The sequence below is a fragment of the Cryptomeria japonica genome, chromosome 3, assembly GCF_030272615.1.
Source record: "Cryptomeria japonica chromosome 3, Sugi_1.0, whole genome shotgun sequence".
In the NCBI taxonomy this organism is placed as follows: Eukaryota; Viridiplantae; Streptophyta; class Pinopsida; order Cupressales; family Cupressaceae; genus Cryptomeria; species Cryptomeria japonica.
In genome coordinates, this window is record NC_081407.1 from 3,984,052 (window position 1) to 4,001,668 (window position 17,617).

Consider the following 17,617-nt stretch of genomic DNA (forward strand, 5'->3'; position numbering starts at 1 on the left):
ATCAAATAGGTATGTTCCTGCACATCTTCATGCCACTGGATAGCTGGTGTAGACTTTGCCAAATATGAACGTGCTTCGGAGAACAACACAGGACAACCACTAACCCAAGCAGAATCAAGGTTGATTAAGTCACCAATCAACAAGTGGATAGCTGCCATATCATAAGAAATAGATGCATGCTTCAAATTTGTAATGTAGGTGTCTTCCTTAACACCCCAAAGTATTTCATGTGTGGCTGATCTCATAAGGTCACTACGCTTATGTTCTATATGGTTGCAGCACTCCTTGACCTTTTGTAGGTGTTTCTTTGTTTGGGCAGCTAGCAACTTAGCTTGTCTAGCCTTCTTTAACCACACTTCACATAAGCTTTGAGTCCCTTTTACGCCTTCTATGCTATGATGCACAAAATCATCTCTCTTATTGTTTACATCAGCAACCCGTGTCTCATGACTGCCTTCCATAACATTGTCTTCTCCATAATTATGAGCTGCATATCCTTGAGGATGTAGAGTTATAACAATGCTGTTATAACAATCAGCACTCCTGTCATGAATTTGTGTCATGCTTTCAACTTCTACAAGCAATTCTTCTTCATGCTCAACACTTGTAGGCTCATCTTCACAAACTCTTTCATGTGTAAGGGCTGTAATCTCATGAATATCATGGAACATAATGCTGCTGTCTTCAAACAGATCAGTGATGATATCATGCCATTGCAAAGTGTCTCCTTCACTAGTGGCTGCTCCACTAAGATCTTTAACACCCAATGCTTGAGTATCATCTATAGATGATTCCAAGGTATCTTCATTCTCATGGTGAAGTGAATAAATGTGTTCGCTGTCATCAATAAACCTGTCATATTCTTCAAACTTCACAAGTACATCTCCATTGGAATTCTCACCCTCGACACCTACTACCATCAAGTCTTGTTTTGTCTCCTCTTCTTCTCTAGGATAAGTTGCTACAAGGAACTGATTTTCCAACTGTCTTTGGCTGCCATAGTCAGATTTTTCATCATGTGAAGCAATATGATCATCCATGCCATTGTCACCCGTAACACTAACATGCTTTATTCTAGCCTCCAAAGTAGAAGTCTCAAGTGAAACTTCTTGCAAAGATGATGTAGACAAGTTTTTCCCCATGGCTGTCTTCGTGAATTCTTGAGTTGAATCTGCATGTTTGACAAAATCATCATATAAATTCCTGAATATCGTGGGTGAGGTATCTCTATTCTTTGTTCTCCTTTTGTGCTTGCCATAATCCATCCAATATTCCAAATAGGAATCAAAATCTAGAAGACTTTTGGTCTTTTCTGGAAGTGCTTTATACTTCTCATAAGCAATCATTGCTTCTTCAACAAATTTAGAAGCCATTTTTCTCACACAGGATGGAAGGACCTCGGCTCTGATACCACTGTAACATCCCTTGGTCAACTAGCAGTGGAAATTGATAATTTTCAACCCAAGGAATATTGTCAAACACTTCATATGCCACCTTCTAACTCGCTGGTCTATTATATCAGTCTGATTTATCCTTATGAGAATAACTACAAACGGCCTCCAATGCATAAATGATTATCTGAATGCTTAAATGACTCTCTAGGCCTTAAATCAATGCATAAAGATAAATATTCAATACACTTACATTCATGAGAAAATTTGTCAAACATGTGGCATACATCTTCAAACAAATACAAATATAGATGCAACTTCAAAAACCCCTTACTCCATGTCTTATTTGATTATTCAAAGGCATTATAGAAATAACAAATGATCATATATATAAGGGCTGATTTATATGACAGTTTGAAGACAAACTCTCAGTCCTAAACTTATCATTCAAACTAGAAATTACAATGTTTTGATCAGCAGTTGAACCTGGAATAAATCGCTGAAGTGTAGCGATGAGATGACAAGCATTATCCACCTTAAACAAGGCTCCAATGTGCATGTACTTATGCCGCCCTGCTGCTGCCTTTAACTGGTCTGAGAACACATTCTAATCTGCATTCAAACATCTCAAAATTCTCCTTCTAAGAGACCCAATTTTCCAACTATATAGCAGCACCTTACTCCTTAAATGATCATTGAGAAAACTCGAGCATTGAATAATGGAATCGATGGGGCTTGAAGGGGACGGACCTGCAGAAGTTCGGCCTCTCATAGAAAATAATATTGCCACCAAATCCTTCAAGAAATTACCTCAAAGACATAGCCTCATCCTCAAATAAATTTAGGAACCAATGGTGATCAAAACCGATGCATGTGAGAGAAGATATGAATCAAATCATGGAAAAACCTTGGTCTGCAACTTTTGATGACAACAGCTATATTGTAGTTCGATTTGCCTCCAAACTCCTTCAAAACTCCTCTAAAAATCTCCAACAGGTATTGCCTTAGGAGCTAGATGAATATTGTTGACAAATATGCCCATATAATGCGACGGCACTGTTCACGACCGCTGTTCACAGCAAGGTGAAAAGTCTTTGATCTGCCTCCAATTTCCAGAATTAAGTCGCCTTATAGCCAAGAGGATATCACCAAATTAGTCTTGCACAAAGATGAATGTATCGATAAGGTTATCACTAAATATGAGAATCTGAAGCACAACCACCCAAAATCTGATATGAACTCAATAAGCTCAAATGAGATGACTGGAGTGTCACCTCCCCTATGCAACCCCTCGAGAGATCTTTCACTCTCTCAGTTATGCGATCAATGGGAGTTTCCGTTCCCAAAGACCCTTAGTTTGCAAACACCAACTTGGTTCTACAAAACCAATTCAATCAACAATTAACAATTCAAGCTCGCCTTCTCTTCAATCATCACCTTCTATTTATCTTTTTCCATAACCCATCATGAGAGGCTTCTAGAAGAGGGTAGGTACACTTTATTTATTTTATTAAGTGACTTTATAATTATTATTTTATTTTTTAATACTTTAGTCACTTTTAATCAAATTAATTAACTATAAAGTCACTTTTTAATAATTAATTTATTTTAATGACTTTATAAGAAATTAATTTAATTAATTTCTCCTTATTACTCCTATTAGCCAAAAGGCTCTGATGCTCTGCAAAAAGGATACGTTAGGATGACAAACACAAACAAGCAGCAAGAAACAAGTCTTAGTGTTAGAACATCAAAGATCAAACACTATCCTAAGCAAGCATATCAAGAGAGACACTAGAAGCAAAATAGAACATTTAACAAAGTAAACAAATGCAACAAGGCATCTCCAAATGCCTTCCACCATTCTTGTAGCTTCTCCTCCCTTGTTCCTCTCCTCTCCAAGTTCCCAAATGAGTGTAGCTCTCAGTAGCTTTTTGCATTATTTTGGATGTCTTATGGAGGTTCAAGATTGTAAATGCTTTAAACTATGTAAATACAATTGTAAAACAAACTAAATATGAGATATTATGTAATTAACTAAGATTAATTTTAGCCCAAAATGACTGTGTGAAATGATTATGCTAAATGCTCTCTGAAATTCACTATAAGTTAGATGCATACAAGTTTTCAGGATTTGGATTATGAAGAAATGAGCTCTATTTATAAGTAAAATGGAGCAATGGAGGGTTGAGATTGAGCCATCTCAACAAGGGTCGAGATTGAAGGGCTTAAGATCCATGTGAGGGCTTTCAACCCAATCCCAGGATGACAAATGTCAACAAGAGATGGGTTGAGAGGAGAGGGAATAAGCATTAAATGCTTGACATGACTTGAGGGTTAACTTGGGAGGTAAAGTTAATGTTGAGTTGAATGATAGAATTCATTATTCAAGGAATAATGCCTTTATCTAGTGGATAAACTCTTGTGCAAGAGTTTATGAGGATAACCATAGTCAAAGCAATAAATGCTTGAAGAGACCCATGGGTTAAATGAGGGTTGAGTTAGAGGTAAAGTCTCTAACCATGGGAGCGAGTGGATTTAACCATAAATGGTCATGTAAGAGCCATTAGTGGTTTGGAAGACTTTAGGGGTTAGCTTGTTGAACACATAAAGCATTAAATGCTTTTCAAAGACTTTGAAGGCTTTAAGAAGTTACCCCAAGTTGGTTAGGAATGTGACAATATTTAGGGGATGGGTTAGGCTAATTAGGAAGGGGTTAGAAGAGTCTAAAAGGGGATTTAGGATTGCAAGTGGGTTTGGTGGGTGAGGGAAAATAGGATTTAAATTAAAATAAAATTAATTTATTTTAATTATGGTTGCAACTTGCATTTGTAAGAGAATGCAAGTGGGGGGGGGGGATTTAATGATTTAAATAAATGTTTTATTTATTTATTTAAAAGAGGAAAGGGGATTAAATTAAATAAATAGGATTTATTCATTTAATTGATTGTGAATTTGGTTTAATGAATTAATTTAAATAAATTGAATAATTTATTTAATTAATAGGAGAAGGGTTTGAGAATGAATTAATTAAATGTTAACTTAATTAACTGTTGGCTAGTGGGTCTATTAATCAAATAAATAGTAAATATTCATTTAATTAAATGGACAGATTTATGTGACTACAGGCTAAAATCGGGGACATCACAGAGATATCACTAAAGTGTGAGTTTTCTGCTATTTTCATGATTTTTCACAATGTAACAATCTGATAACAAGTATTTTCTGTGATAAATATCTTGGTATTTTGTCTAATCATTTGATGGATTTGCTAAGGGATTGAATTCCTTAAATTGTGGCTTTTATTTGAGTTGATTTCATCAAGTATCAAGAAAGTTATTGAAGTTTTTATCAAAACAGTCAAACCCCAGTCTAGGGTAAACAATGAGTTTGCAAAATGTAGAAATTTGTGTCTTCACGTGTAATAAACCCCCAAATCTTGTAGAATGCTTTGCGAGGGTCTGTATTTTATGTGTTATCATTTGCAGGAGACCATGCTATTGTTTGCACATGTTTTGGATCAAGGGAAGAACTGAGAATGCTGTGCCAGATTGAGACAAGGCATATTTAAGGAGTTTGATTGAGTATTTTGTATTTGCAGGGTGTTTGAAAGGAAGATGGTGGTTTGAAGGAGTGTAGGAGTGAGTTTTAAATGTTCTCAAGTGTTTAGAGGGTTTGGAACACTTCTTTGTATTGAGTTTTGTGGCTGTCTCAGAAGTGTATGTATGACTGTCCTAAGTCATGTTATGATTGCCATTAAAAACATAGTCTCGGTGCAGAGGGCCTAACTTTTATTTGCACTGTTGGATCATGCTAAATTTTGGATATGTTGTTCATAGCCTAGTTGTCGGGGTTCTCACCGGAGTGATTGGCCTAAAGTTGTCGGGTTTGAACATTATGAGTGACAGAGTTCTGTACTGTCATAGTTGGCAGTGAGTTCATATTTTGTATCAAATTTGTTGTGTAAGGTTGGTCCAAGTCTAAAGAAGTTTTAAGGAGTACTAAATGCATTTTGTTGAGAGTTTCTTAATGTTGTGGAAGTTGGGTTCCAAAGTGTATGGGATTGGTTTAAGATATGGTCAAGTGCAAGGGTTGTTAGGGTGTGTTATGAGACAGTCACAGTCCATTTAATGGTTTAATGTGTTGAGAGAGTTGTTGACATGTCAAAGGTGTATGTTACTGTCATAGGAGAAAAGGGTGAATGTGTTCAATTATAGTCAAGAAGGGTATGTGTCCAAGAAGATAAGTGTTTCATAGATGTTGTGATGAAGCAAGGGTTGTGAAAAAAGAGTGAGTATTGGTGGATGTTGAAGATAGGTCCTATTGATGGGTTTTGGAATGGAGTTTTGTTACCAAACAAAGGGGAGATGGAAAGTTCCCTATTAAAGATGGATGGGCCCATGATGCCTCTGCATCACTCAGACCCTGGTGAGGGGTGCTACTCAACCTAATTTTAATTTGCAGATGCTTGGTGCAAAGTTGGGGTGGAAATACCCCACATCTCAAAAAAATTTCCCTCAAAATCTTATGTCAACCTTGTAGTTCATCCAATTGTGAGCGCAATTGGAGCTTGTTTGAAGCAATCCACACGAAGAAGAGGAGCAAGTTAGCGTAGAAACGCCTCAATGACCTTGTTTTCGTGCAATATAATTTTTGATTGCGCGTAAGGAAGGTAGAGGAAGTAGAAGGTGGTCCAATTGACTTGGATGATACAGATCCTTACAGTGATTGGACATCACAGGAGCAGCCTCCATTGTTTTCCGAGGATGACATCACTGATTTGGAGAGGCAGGCTATGGAGGAGGAGGGGGGTGGATTTGGTTTCACGTTGGATGACATTGAGGAGGAAGAGGATGAGGATGATGAGTCATTGCCAATGCTTCTGGAGACATAGCTTCATCCAGGATGGAGGACGAGCCAACCATAGCAAGCGAGGAGGCACAATCATGCCCACTGCAGACTTCTAGGACTAGACCCTCTAGTTCTACCTCTCCCTTAGTATTTGCTAGAGTTGGGAAGAGGAAGTTGTAATTGTAATGATGTATTTACTTTTGGTTTTACAAAAACTATTGACAATTTTGCTTCCAGGCTTCCAGCCATCAACATTCCTCATGAGGATGCGATTTTGTAAACACTTTGCATTTAAATATATCTAGAATCAGCTTGTTTCTTTTTTGTTCTCATTTATTGACTCATTGGATGCATCTTCTCATTAAATTTTGCAAAAAAGAGCATTTTTAATTAAATTTAAGCATGTTTTTAAGTTGCCAAGTTTTTCGCTGAGTTTTTCCCGAGATTTTTTTAGAGGCCTTGGCGAGTTTTGCTGAGTAGCAAGTGTTGGCGACATATTGTATGTCGGGAATAAAAAGTAATTAAGCAATTAGGAAGTACTTTATTTAGTGATGTAACCGAGGGTAGGTAGTTATGGGTGAGACAGTTGTCCTTCGCACCCCCTCGGTACATTTATATACCATGTGACGTAACTTGCCATAAGTAGGATTATGAATGGAATACTACCTTTTCTGTTGGCTGGCAATTGATGTTCATTGTGCAACTTAATATTACGACTATGCTTATTTGAATCTATGGCATTACTGTCCTATGTTATGTATTTTGTCTAGACGCATTAAACTGTTCGCCATACCGAAATCTCCCGGAGAAGGCAGTGACATAGACTTGGAGCAGTATCTAGTTGAGATGGCTGCTGGAGCACGACGGATTATAGCTTCTATGCGGTCATGAGGGGATGTGCGGACAAAGAGGCGGATTGAGCAGCTATTAGAGTTTGTGGGTGGGGGTTGCACCCAAGCATTTTCCCAGTGTTTTGAGGCCTGAGGGTGGCCCACCACAAAGACTCTACGGATGTTGGAGGAATGGGGCCTACAGGAGCAGGCTGGGGAGACTCTTACGCAGTCCCTGTTGAGGCGCGTGGAGAAGACCTTCAGGGAGACATATTATGAGCTTAGACGTACACAACATATTGCTCATGGCACCGAGGTCCAGCAGCAGGCAGCCGTGACAACGAGGGAGGAGTTAGCTGCTCGACTCCAACAGATGGAGGAGTTGCACAAGGAGCAGTTGGCTTGGGAGAGGGCTTCGTAGGTAGCTGAGAGAACCAACCTGGAGGCAAAGTTGGCGGATGAGAGATTGTAGAAGGCTGCCTTGGCTACACGGCTGGAGGAAGCTCGAGAGGAGAGGGCTATGTTGGAGAGTCGTCTTGCTAGTACCTTGGAGATGGTGGATAGGAAGGATAAAGAGGTACTGGAGGCTGCGATGATGGTGAAGATTGCTATGGAGAGGCAGATGATTGTGAAACGAGACTTGATGTTGAGACTGAGCAGGTCTATTAGCTACGGGGACGTCTCACAGCCACACCGACACTTGCACCATCGACATCAATAGTGGCATCTCCATCAGGGACGCTTCCTCAACCCCATTCTCAGTCATGATTTCTTTTTTTGTTGATCATCCCATTTTGTTTTAGTTATCAGGAGACGATCTTGTTTTTTTTTGGGGGGGGATGACGTTGGTGGCATATTGTATGTTGGGAATAAAAAGTAATTAAGCAATTAGGAAGTACTTTATTTAGTGATGTAACCGAGGGTAGGTAGTTACAGGTGCGATGGTTGTCCCTCGCACCCCCTTGGTACCTTTATATACCATGTGATGTAACTTGCCCTAAGTACGATTATGAATGGAATAGTATCTTTTCTATTGGCTGGCAATTGATGTTCGTTGTGCAACTTAATATTGTGGCTGTGCTTATTTGAATCTATGGCATTACTGTCCTCTGTTATGTATTATGTCTGGATGCATTGAACTGTTTGCCCGGAGGGTAAACAGCGAGTAGTTCATCTATGCATCCAGCAATCCATTAATACTGACAAAATCACTAAAATCTCCTTGTTTTTTATTATTCCAACTTGTTCCACCGCTTTATCCAAAGGTCACAAAATGGCATTAAAATCACCACCCAAAAGAAAAAGTTTGTCACCATTTCCTGCCAAAACCTCTGACAAGGCCTCCCAGACACACTTTAGCTCCTGAATATTATTAGGCCCATATACATTAATCAAGTAGAAGCTAAATTGTAATTGTTTTGACCATACCTCTACCCATTGCCAAGAAATTTCAGCTCTGATCACTTGAATCTCCACCACAATATCTTTCCATAGGATGCCCAAACCACCTGAAGCTCCAACCGACTCAACAATCTTGCATTTCCACCCTTTAAAACTTCTAACCAATCTATCAACATCTACACCATTTAATTTCATCTCTTGTAAAATCACTATTTCAGTTCTCATTTGATCAAAACATCGCTTGATTAAACGAATCTTGTCAGGGGTATTGCAGCGCCTAACATTCCATGATAGGACCCTCATGGCTCCCACAAAAAGGCATAGCCTTTTCCCGATCTCAATTTTTTTTGACTTGCTGCACACCTTGCGATCTCCAACTTTACTCTAGCTGATTTTGGTCCCCTCTTCTTTTTTTCCCCTACTGACGATTTCAATTTATTTGTTAGAGTTTGGTCCAGAGATCTCTTATCCATGATGCCCATGACCACTGTAAGGTCCAAATCATCACCATCCTCTGCTTCTTCTGAATGAAAGTCTGAATCTAACTCTTCAAAAGAGTTATCATCCTCCTTCGCTTCTTCGAGAGAACTTTCCAGATTCCTTATTGGAGAAATTTGTATGTCTTTAAATAGGGGTTCTGAATCTTCCCCATCAGCGTCCATTATGCAAGCTGATTCTAACACCAGTTTCTCTGAAAATTTCTAACTGATAGAACAAGCTTCCTCAGGTTACTCCCCCCTCGAGACATTTTCTAATAATTTATCTTTAGAGGGTAGCCAACTTAACAACTTACCATCACCATCCCTGAGATTTGGTGTTCCTCCCATCTAATTCATCTCATCCTCCATAGATGTACCCTTCGATGGGCCATTCAGTTCACCCACCACTAGATTCTTAATACTCATTATCAGGTCTGTTGTACCTTGATTGTTAATATTCTCCAACGGTTCCTCCTCCTCTCCATCCATCCTTTGCATTGAATTTCTTTCCTAAAAACCCGAGTTCAATGAAGCTTCATTTATTTGAGTCCCTTTACTAACTTAACCATTTCCAGTCTCCACCGACTCACCTTCAAAACCTTGATCGCCTACCTCATCCCTTACAAAAGACCAAGTATCTAGAATATTTGCTGAATCCTCAATGCCTTGTTCACACTCATTAAACTGATCCTTCTTCAGCACCATCACCTCCACAAAGTTTGGATCTTCGGCAACAAATGACTCCTCCTTATTAAGAAGCATATCAGTAAGTGTATCCTGTTCCAATCCCTTTCCTTTAAGCTGTACTGAACATTCATTTTCCGGGTGTCCCAACCCTTTACAGACCTTACACATTTCTATATGCTCCTCAACCTCCACCGATTGTTTCCATGTGCATTCTCCAGTCCTTAGCTCGATCATTTTAGGAAGAGGGTGTTCAATTTGCCATAGAATACATATACGGGCATACATACTATAATCCTTTATTGTAATAGCCTCATCTGCCTTAACAAAAGTACCCAACTTGTTTCCGATTTGGGCTAGGGTTTCATGATTCCAATACTCATGCAGTAGGGTATATAACTTGATCCACATTGGTGTCTCTGTAATAGTTTCTTCTTTAGGATTGAAATTTGGAGTCCAGTCCTTAAGATAAAAACCTTTGCCCCTCATCATATATGGTCCACTGTTAAAAATCCACTCCTTATCTTTTGGATTTAGACATATTACCAAATAAAAGCCATTGGTTAACGTTTTTAGGTCCATCTTCCCCCAATGATCTCTACACCAATCTCTAACTTGTATGAAAGCCGGCTAGGGGCCACTCCATTTCATGAAAAAAGCTTTCTCTTTCACATTATTGACCGACTCATTCCAAGCTTGACCTTCTATTGATAAAGAGACTAAAGTAGTGTGCTCACAGTTACGGCTTACCTTTTCTCGACTTTGTACCTCACCTAGAGATTTCTTCCTCCAGAACTTCATCTCTATTCTTTTGAAATCAAAAGGCCCATTCAATCTGAAGTCTACAAAATCCCATCTATTCCTTTTCACTTTTTCCTGTTGAGAGAAATTCCTAGAGCCATTTACAAAGGAGTTGTAGTCATTTTTTACTGGAGCCTTCCATGCTTGTTGTGGAGGCCACCAAGCCCCGTTCTGAGAACGACTACTAGCCCTCCTGTTGAGAGGCCAGGCACCTTGGCCTCGTCTAGTCCACCGATCTTGGGGTCTGTGAAACCTTAGCTCCTTCCTCTGCTCTGCCATCTATTGGGATTTTTTTTATTAATTTCACTTATAAAATTATTATTATTATCGTTTATTTAATTTCTTATAAATTTACAACTTTTTTTAATGATGTTTTATTAATTTTTTTTTAATAGTGTCATTTTATTAGAAAATTTAATATTTTTTTTTATTAAAGTTTTAAAATAAAATTTTATTAAATATTTTTAAATAAAGTTTTTCTAAATATTAAAAAAATATTTTTCTTTATTATTCTAATTAAGTTTTTTAATGAAGAATTAAAAAAGTAAGTGTTTTTTCTTTATTTATTTGATAATTTGTTTTTAAGTTAAAATTTTTTTTCTTTATTATGTTTAATAAAGTTCTTTAATAATGTTTTTACTTAAACTTTAAATAAGTTTTTGGAAAAACAAAAATGTCAATAAATAAGCAAATTTGGGAAAAAGAATTTTTTTTCTTCCACCTATCATGCAGCGATCTATCTTCCAACTAATAGCCAAGGGGGGTCCATTTGCTCCCGATTTCTTCTTGGTGACATCCCAAACAGAGGGCTATTTCAACAGTCATTTGTAGAATGTTTCTTTGGTGGCATCAACCTTCAATTTCCAGATTTTCATCATTGTAATCATTTTTGTATTCTCTTGCATGAGCTATGTTGTACTCGCACTAATATAAAGTGCCACACCTCTTTGTAATTTGTCATTGATGACATACTTGATGTAATCCTCCAATACTCAGTAGATTAAGAACTATCTTGTGAGACTTGGTACATGTCTCCAATTGAAAATATACCAGTTGATGCTCATACCAGTGTCTCCATGCCTGATCTCTATCATCTTGCAGTGAGTGATTCATCAATGGTTCCTCATTGACAACGGTACCTGGTTTTGTCACATGACATTCTTGGTGCAACAATGGCTCTATTTCTTCCTAATGGGGAGGAATGTTGGTTGACATCTTGGACCATCTTTGTCAGAAATTCTACATTGAGGGGGGGCTTCATGGTCTCTTTTCTTCTCTCTTATGAGGGGGGCATTTTCCTTACATGAGGTTTTGTCCTTCTCATTCTTCATCAAGAGCATTGTGTATTTTCATCTCTCTTTTGGGGAGGAGTTTTGTCCCATTGGGTTTTCTCTTTTTCTCCATTTGTGATAGATTGGATTGCATTTGTTAATGGGTACCTAACATGGCCTAGTAGCCAAGAACCATCTTGCATCGTTGTCTTTTGTGTACATTCTCCCTAAGTTACACTTAAGGGGGGGTGTTGGTGTAATCAAAGTATTTTACCTTGGTTATTTCTCACCTAGGTCCTAATTATACGTCACTTAAGCTTAGGGAATTACATAGGAGTAGTTGGAGCATTTCCACTTTAGGTGGCATTATCATCATGTTATCATTTCCATTTTATGTGGTGTCTCCACCTTTAGTGCTTTTATCACATTATCACATCCACCTTTTGTTGTTGCCCTTTTCTACCTTTGGTGGGTGATCCACCTTTAGTGGTGTTATCATGTGATCACTTTTCCACTTTAGGTGGATGACAGGCTTTCACTTTTTTGTCTCATGTCATAAGATCATGACACTTGTCATGATCTTATCCACTCCTATGTTCTCACCTTGGCTATATAACCAAGGGGTCTCCTATGTACATTCATGGAATCCAATTGATCATTTTGTATTGCATCATTCATAGGAATATAGTTTATTCGTCGTATTGTTTCTCTCATGTTCATGTGCTTTCCATTTGGCCTCTAGATCGTGGGTGGCTACCTTCATAGCCAATTCTTACATTATAATTTATAAATAGACACTCTCCAAGTATCTTTGATAACACACCAAAAGCTAGAATTCACTTCAAAAAGTGTCATAGGAGTCATCTAGACCAATTGAGCTCATTAGCAACAATAAATATTCCTTCTTACAAGGTCAACGCACACTAAGAAAACTAGAGCTAACTACCATGCTAGAGACCAAAAATGGTGACATTACAATTGGAAAATCACTTGGTTGTACAATCTAACAAGCATAAGAAAGTCATGTGATCTCTCGCTCAATCCATTCCTCCTTCCCTCACACAAAACCTCTCACTAACACCAACTGATTATCTCTCTATCTTTCTTGAACATAATTTAAGAAAAAAAGATGCTCACAAAGAGGAAATTCATAGGCCCTATAACAAACTTGCAATAGACATGTAACAACAACAACATCCTTGGAACCTAAAATTATTAATTGAATTATTGACGTAAGAGATATACAATAAACAACAAGAGTTATACTTGTGGTGCTAATACATTTTCCAAAAGACCAAACAGAAAGATGTCAAGTTCCACTAAATGTTGACCTTCTTAGGAAATCTAGGACTTGGATATTTAGCTCATTTTTGTATGGTAATTTTTGTAGCTTTCAATCCAATCTCTCCACATGACATCGCAAATTATTTATGCAAATTTCACAAGTAGATAGTGTAGCAGATGCAACGGATTTCCAAAACATACCACAATACGCAAGGCATGGGGATCATCGTCTCTATCAATTAGAGCCAAAAGTACAATATCCACTGGCAATAGTTCATGAGTCCACATGAAAAAAGCCAAACTTGCACTAGATTTCAACAAGAATTCCTGCAAACAGTTTTAAAAATCCATAATCAACATTGATTCAAGAGTGCTAAATGTAAAAATAGCACCTGCTTATCTCATAAAAAAGGCAAAAATTGTCTTGCATGGTAATGAATAAAAAATCTATGAACGTAAAATTATTCTGGAAAAAACAATGATACAATACCTGTAAATTGTAGCCACGTTGTACTTGCAGCTGTATGTTATGGAGGAGGACATCCACCATTGTATATATGTTGGATGTAACTTCTTCTGGAGATAGTTCCTTCAAAACTCGCCCCTATAAATCAAAGGTTAAATTAGTGTTAATGTTATAGCATTGGTAACTTGACAGATTTACCAATTACCACAAGTGCCAAGAATGTAAAGCTGGCAACAATAGGCAAAATGAAAATCTGAAGTAAAACTCAATCAACTTACAAGGTTTGCAGTGTTAATGTGCTCTGGGTGTCCATCCATAATAATCCAGGCCCCAGCACAAAGGTATTGTCGATGTTGAGGAAAACTGTGATTAAGGTATGTGACAACATAAGTAGGATCAGCAGCAGGAGAAAGCAGTTGTGTGCACTGGTTTATAACTGTTCCTTCTGCCTGCCAAAGTAACATATATATTCTATATGAGAAGCTAATAAAATGACAAGGCTTATACCAGCAGGATTTTTTTTGAAAATTACATGTTATTTTTGGTTTTACTAGCGATTATATCGACGCTCTCTGAAATCAATGAACTTAGAATGCGAGCTTCCAACATGTTGATAACATAACTCATAATGGTGAATAACATTCATGAATCAATTTTCTCCAACTATGAGCTAGATATCAACTAAATTGTCAAAAATACAAACATAATTCCTCCACTAAATAGAAGAGATTTTCAGTAGTTCACGGTGCAACAAAAGATATGAGGACTCTTTTCATTTCACAAGTCATCTACAAAATTAAGAGAAAATTTGGATGTAACCCAAAATGAGTCTCACTTGTACATATTGTAATCAATCATTTATTAACCAAGCAATACATAGTATACTTTTAATAAATGTGTTCAGTCAGTCTGAAATTTCAAATTGATTATGCCTGTATGAAAAAACAAATTTGTTGATGGTTGCACATTTCCACTGCCCATCAGTTTCTGTTTTATGCATATTAAAAAGTCAATCAACATATCTAAATGATAAGGGCTCTTAAAACTTCTAAGATACAGCTTTGCAAATTGAAGTGTTCTCTACATGAATTTACATAAACTGATAGCCACATTATTGCTTTGGTTATTCTTGGGCTCTATAAAACAAAGAGAGACACCAGACAAGAAATGTAACAACTTTGACATAGATTATGATTATCTTCAACCATTTATTATGGCGATCCTACTTATTTAAAGGAAGCAAGATAAGTGGAATCAGCTACCATACTCTGATTTAATATGGAAAGGTGTGCAAATTTTTAAAGCTTCAAATCCTTTAGTTACAGTTTGAGATGCACATTTCAAGAAAGATAAAATAAACATGCCAATATATAGTGTTCGTGTTGGAAATAAGCCACACCCGGACCGATGATGGACTAGTCCAAGAGGGGCCAGTAGCTCACTGGTAGAGCACTCCAGCAGCGTATGGAAGGTCCTAGGTTCGAGTCCTAGCTGGTCCATGTCTCAACATGGTATCAGAGCCAGGTCCAGGCTAGGAGCCCCAAGCACACAAGAGGTGTGGCTTAAGGGGGGGTGTTCGTGTTGGAAATAAGCCACACCCGGACCGATGATGGACTGGTCCAAGAGGGGCCAGTAGCTCAGTGGTAGAGCACTCCAGCAGCGTATGGAAGGTCCTAGGTTTGAGTCCTAGCTGGTCCATGTCTCAACATATAGGAATCGGATCCCCTATATTATAGGAGAATTCCCGTAACAAATCCCTTACATCATGGGATAACAAATCACCAAACTATAACAAACACATCTAAATATACAAGCTCCTAAACAAACTAACAAATACTTTTCTATGTATCCTATAATTCTAACAATCATGTGAACACTAACAATAGTTTTCCCAACATTCCCCCCTTAGTGTGAACATGGTAACAACTCACACCCTTCATCTGTAGTAAGCCCAACTCTTGTGGGTCCTGATCTTGATTCAAAATGAAAGGCACCTCCCATCAACCTTTCATGGTTTTCACATAGATTTACCACAAATCTGTACATGAACGGGAACCCACTCATTTGTTCCCCTCATGTGGTTTTCTGGATCCTCCCACAAACCATTTCAAGATCCATGAACTGCATTATACTAGAGATTTTGTTCATTACAATATTTTACACTAGGGGGTTAACTTAAGAAAAAACCCACACATAGCAATAGTTGATCATCGTGTCACTCGATCTCCAAAGGAAATTTTCACTACAACTGGAGAAAAAAAATTGATGTTATATCCCCCCCATTGTGAAATTTCCAATTATTAAAAAGCATAGAAAACAAAAGCACACTTTGCAATAGAAAATGAAATGCCACCAGAACTGATAAGCGACCTCATCGTTGGTGACTGACGAGAGGATGTTGAGTGCCCTCCTTCCTTCATTGCCTCCCACCTCCAATCTTTAATTATTTAAAGCACATATTCCTCATCACTAGGACATGACAACTCTTCATTACTGGCATATTCTTTCCAATCCGTTTCTTCAGTGAAGGAAGCACAATGATCTAGTTTATCATCTAGTAGATCTTGTGCCCTCTTCTTGCAATTCAAAATTACATGTCCTATTTCATTACAATAGAAACATTTGATTTTTCTTTTTGAAGGAATATTCTTAGATTTGTACTTTCCTTTTCTTGCTTTGTTACGTACAAATAAGGCCTCTTCAGATTCTGAGTCTTCTTTATGATCAAGTAGAGTAGAAACATAAATCAGCTGTAGGGTTTTTTGCCAAAAAGAACACACCAATCTTCTTTGAAATCCACTGGTAATCTCTTAATGAAATTACTCTGATAGCTAGTAGTTATCTTTCAAACTCGAAATTGTGGTCAAGCTAGGAGGGCATGCAACCCCAAAGCCAAGTCTCTGAAAATATTTCAGTAGCATTTCGTTATCAAAACAATAGCATAACCAGGAGGAGAGAAGGGTCTTATTTATAGACTTCAGCCCCAGAAATTTGAATTCACTTTTCCCTCCAAAGTGGATGCCTCATTAGGGAAATAAAATATAACTAATATTTTTTGCTTTTTTTTTTTAATTTTATTCCCAAAGTTGGACGCTAAATATGAATTTCCATTCAATAAAATATTTCCTTAATCTCTAAGTCTAGCACACCCAAAACACCTTTTTTTGACTTTACAAAAAATATATTAAATATTGCCCAAGTCATATGAAAATAATATTAAATAAATAACTTTGGTTATTTATTTACCAAAAATAGATTCCAAGAATCTTGGAGAGACCACTGTTGAATAGGATTGTTGAGAATAGAACCCAAGTGTTACTCTGCTACACAACTGTACTACTAAAAATAGCATTTACTAAAAATAGCACTTACTAAAACTAACACTGCTAAAAATAGTGACTACAATCTCCATTTGAGCATATTTTGAGCAGCCGTTGAGACTTACTAAAAATAGTGTCTGGAAATCATCTCCGAAGAATTTGCATGTCAAACCACTGTGGAGCTCTCAAAAAACCAAAAAAAACCTATAAAGCAAACAAATGTCAACCTTTCTAAATTTACTAAAAATAGTAAATTCAGAAATCTTCTCTAATTGGAATGCATGTTATACCATCCTGAAGCTCATGAAAAACCCATAAGGAATCCAAAGAGCAAACTATAAAACTCCTGCAAACACCTGTTGTGACCATTTCACACATCGCCCCATTGCAAATGGAGACCCCTGCTTTTTTGCTTTTTAGGGTTTGTCTTTTTAGGTCTTTTAGGGTTTTGTCCGTTGGCCTTTGCATTTTGAGTGTTGCCAAGGGGATCACCTGGATAGCAGGTTCTGCTTGAGTTAAGTCAAGTTGGTGAGTGATGAAGTCTGTGATGTCCTAATCCTGAAATTTGTCTAAGTCTGGAATGTCCTGAAATTTGGCTAAGTTTGAAAGTCCTGATCCTGAAATTTGACTAAGTCTAGAAACTGAAAATCCTCTAAAAACTAGATTTTGCAATATAGCTCCTGGAGGTCTGAAACCACTCTCAAACATCCTGAAAGTATATATGGAATATAACTTAAAGTATAAGAAAGAAGAAAGATCCATAAATTTATCCTGTCGGAGAGTTCAAAAAGTCAAATTTCGCTCCTGACCCTTCCTGAGGATCCAGAGCGAATTTCGCT

At 37.6% G+C, this 17,617-nt stretch overlaps 1 protein-coding gene across 3 annotated transcripts in view; it reads right to left on the minus strand.

Annotated features, from left to right (window-relative positions):
- The window catches only part of LOC131041182 (mediator of RNA polymerase II transcription subunit 23), a 316,846-nt gene that overhangs the window by 18,291 nt on the left and 280,938 nt on the right, over window positions 1-17,617 (minus strand). For all 3 annotated transcript variants that reach the window (XM_057974180.2, XM_057974179.2, XM_057974182.2), the window contains 3 exons: window positions 13,737-13,907; window positions 13,483-13,596; window positions 13,194-13,319 (listed from right to left, as the gene is read on the minus strand). In XM_057974180.2, coding sequence (XP_057830163.2) covers window positions 13,194-13,319; window positions 13,483-13,596; window positions 13,737-13,907 — 411 coding nt within the window. The remainder of the gene's footprint in view (window positions 1-13,193; window positions 13,320-13,482; window positions 13,597-13,736; window positions 13,908-17,617) is intronic.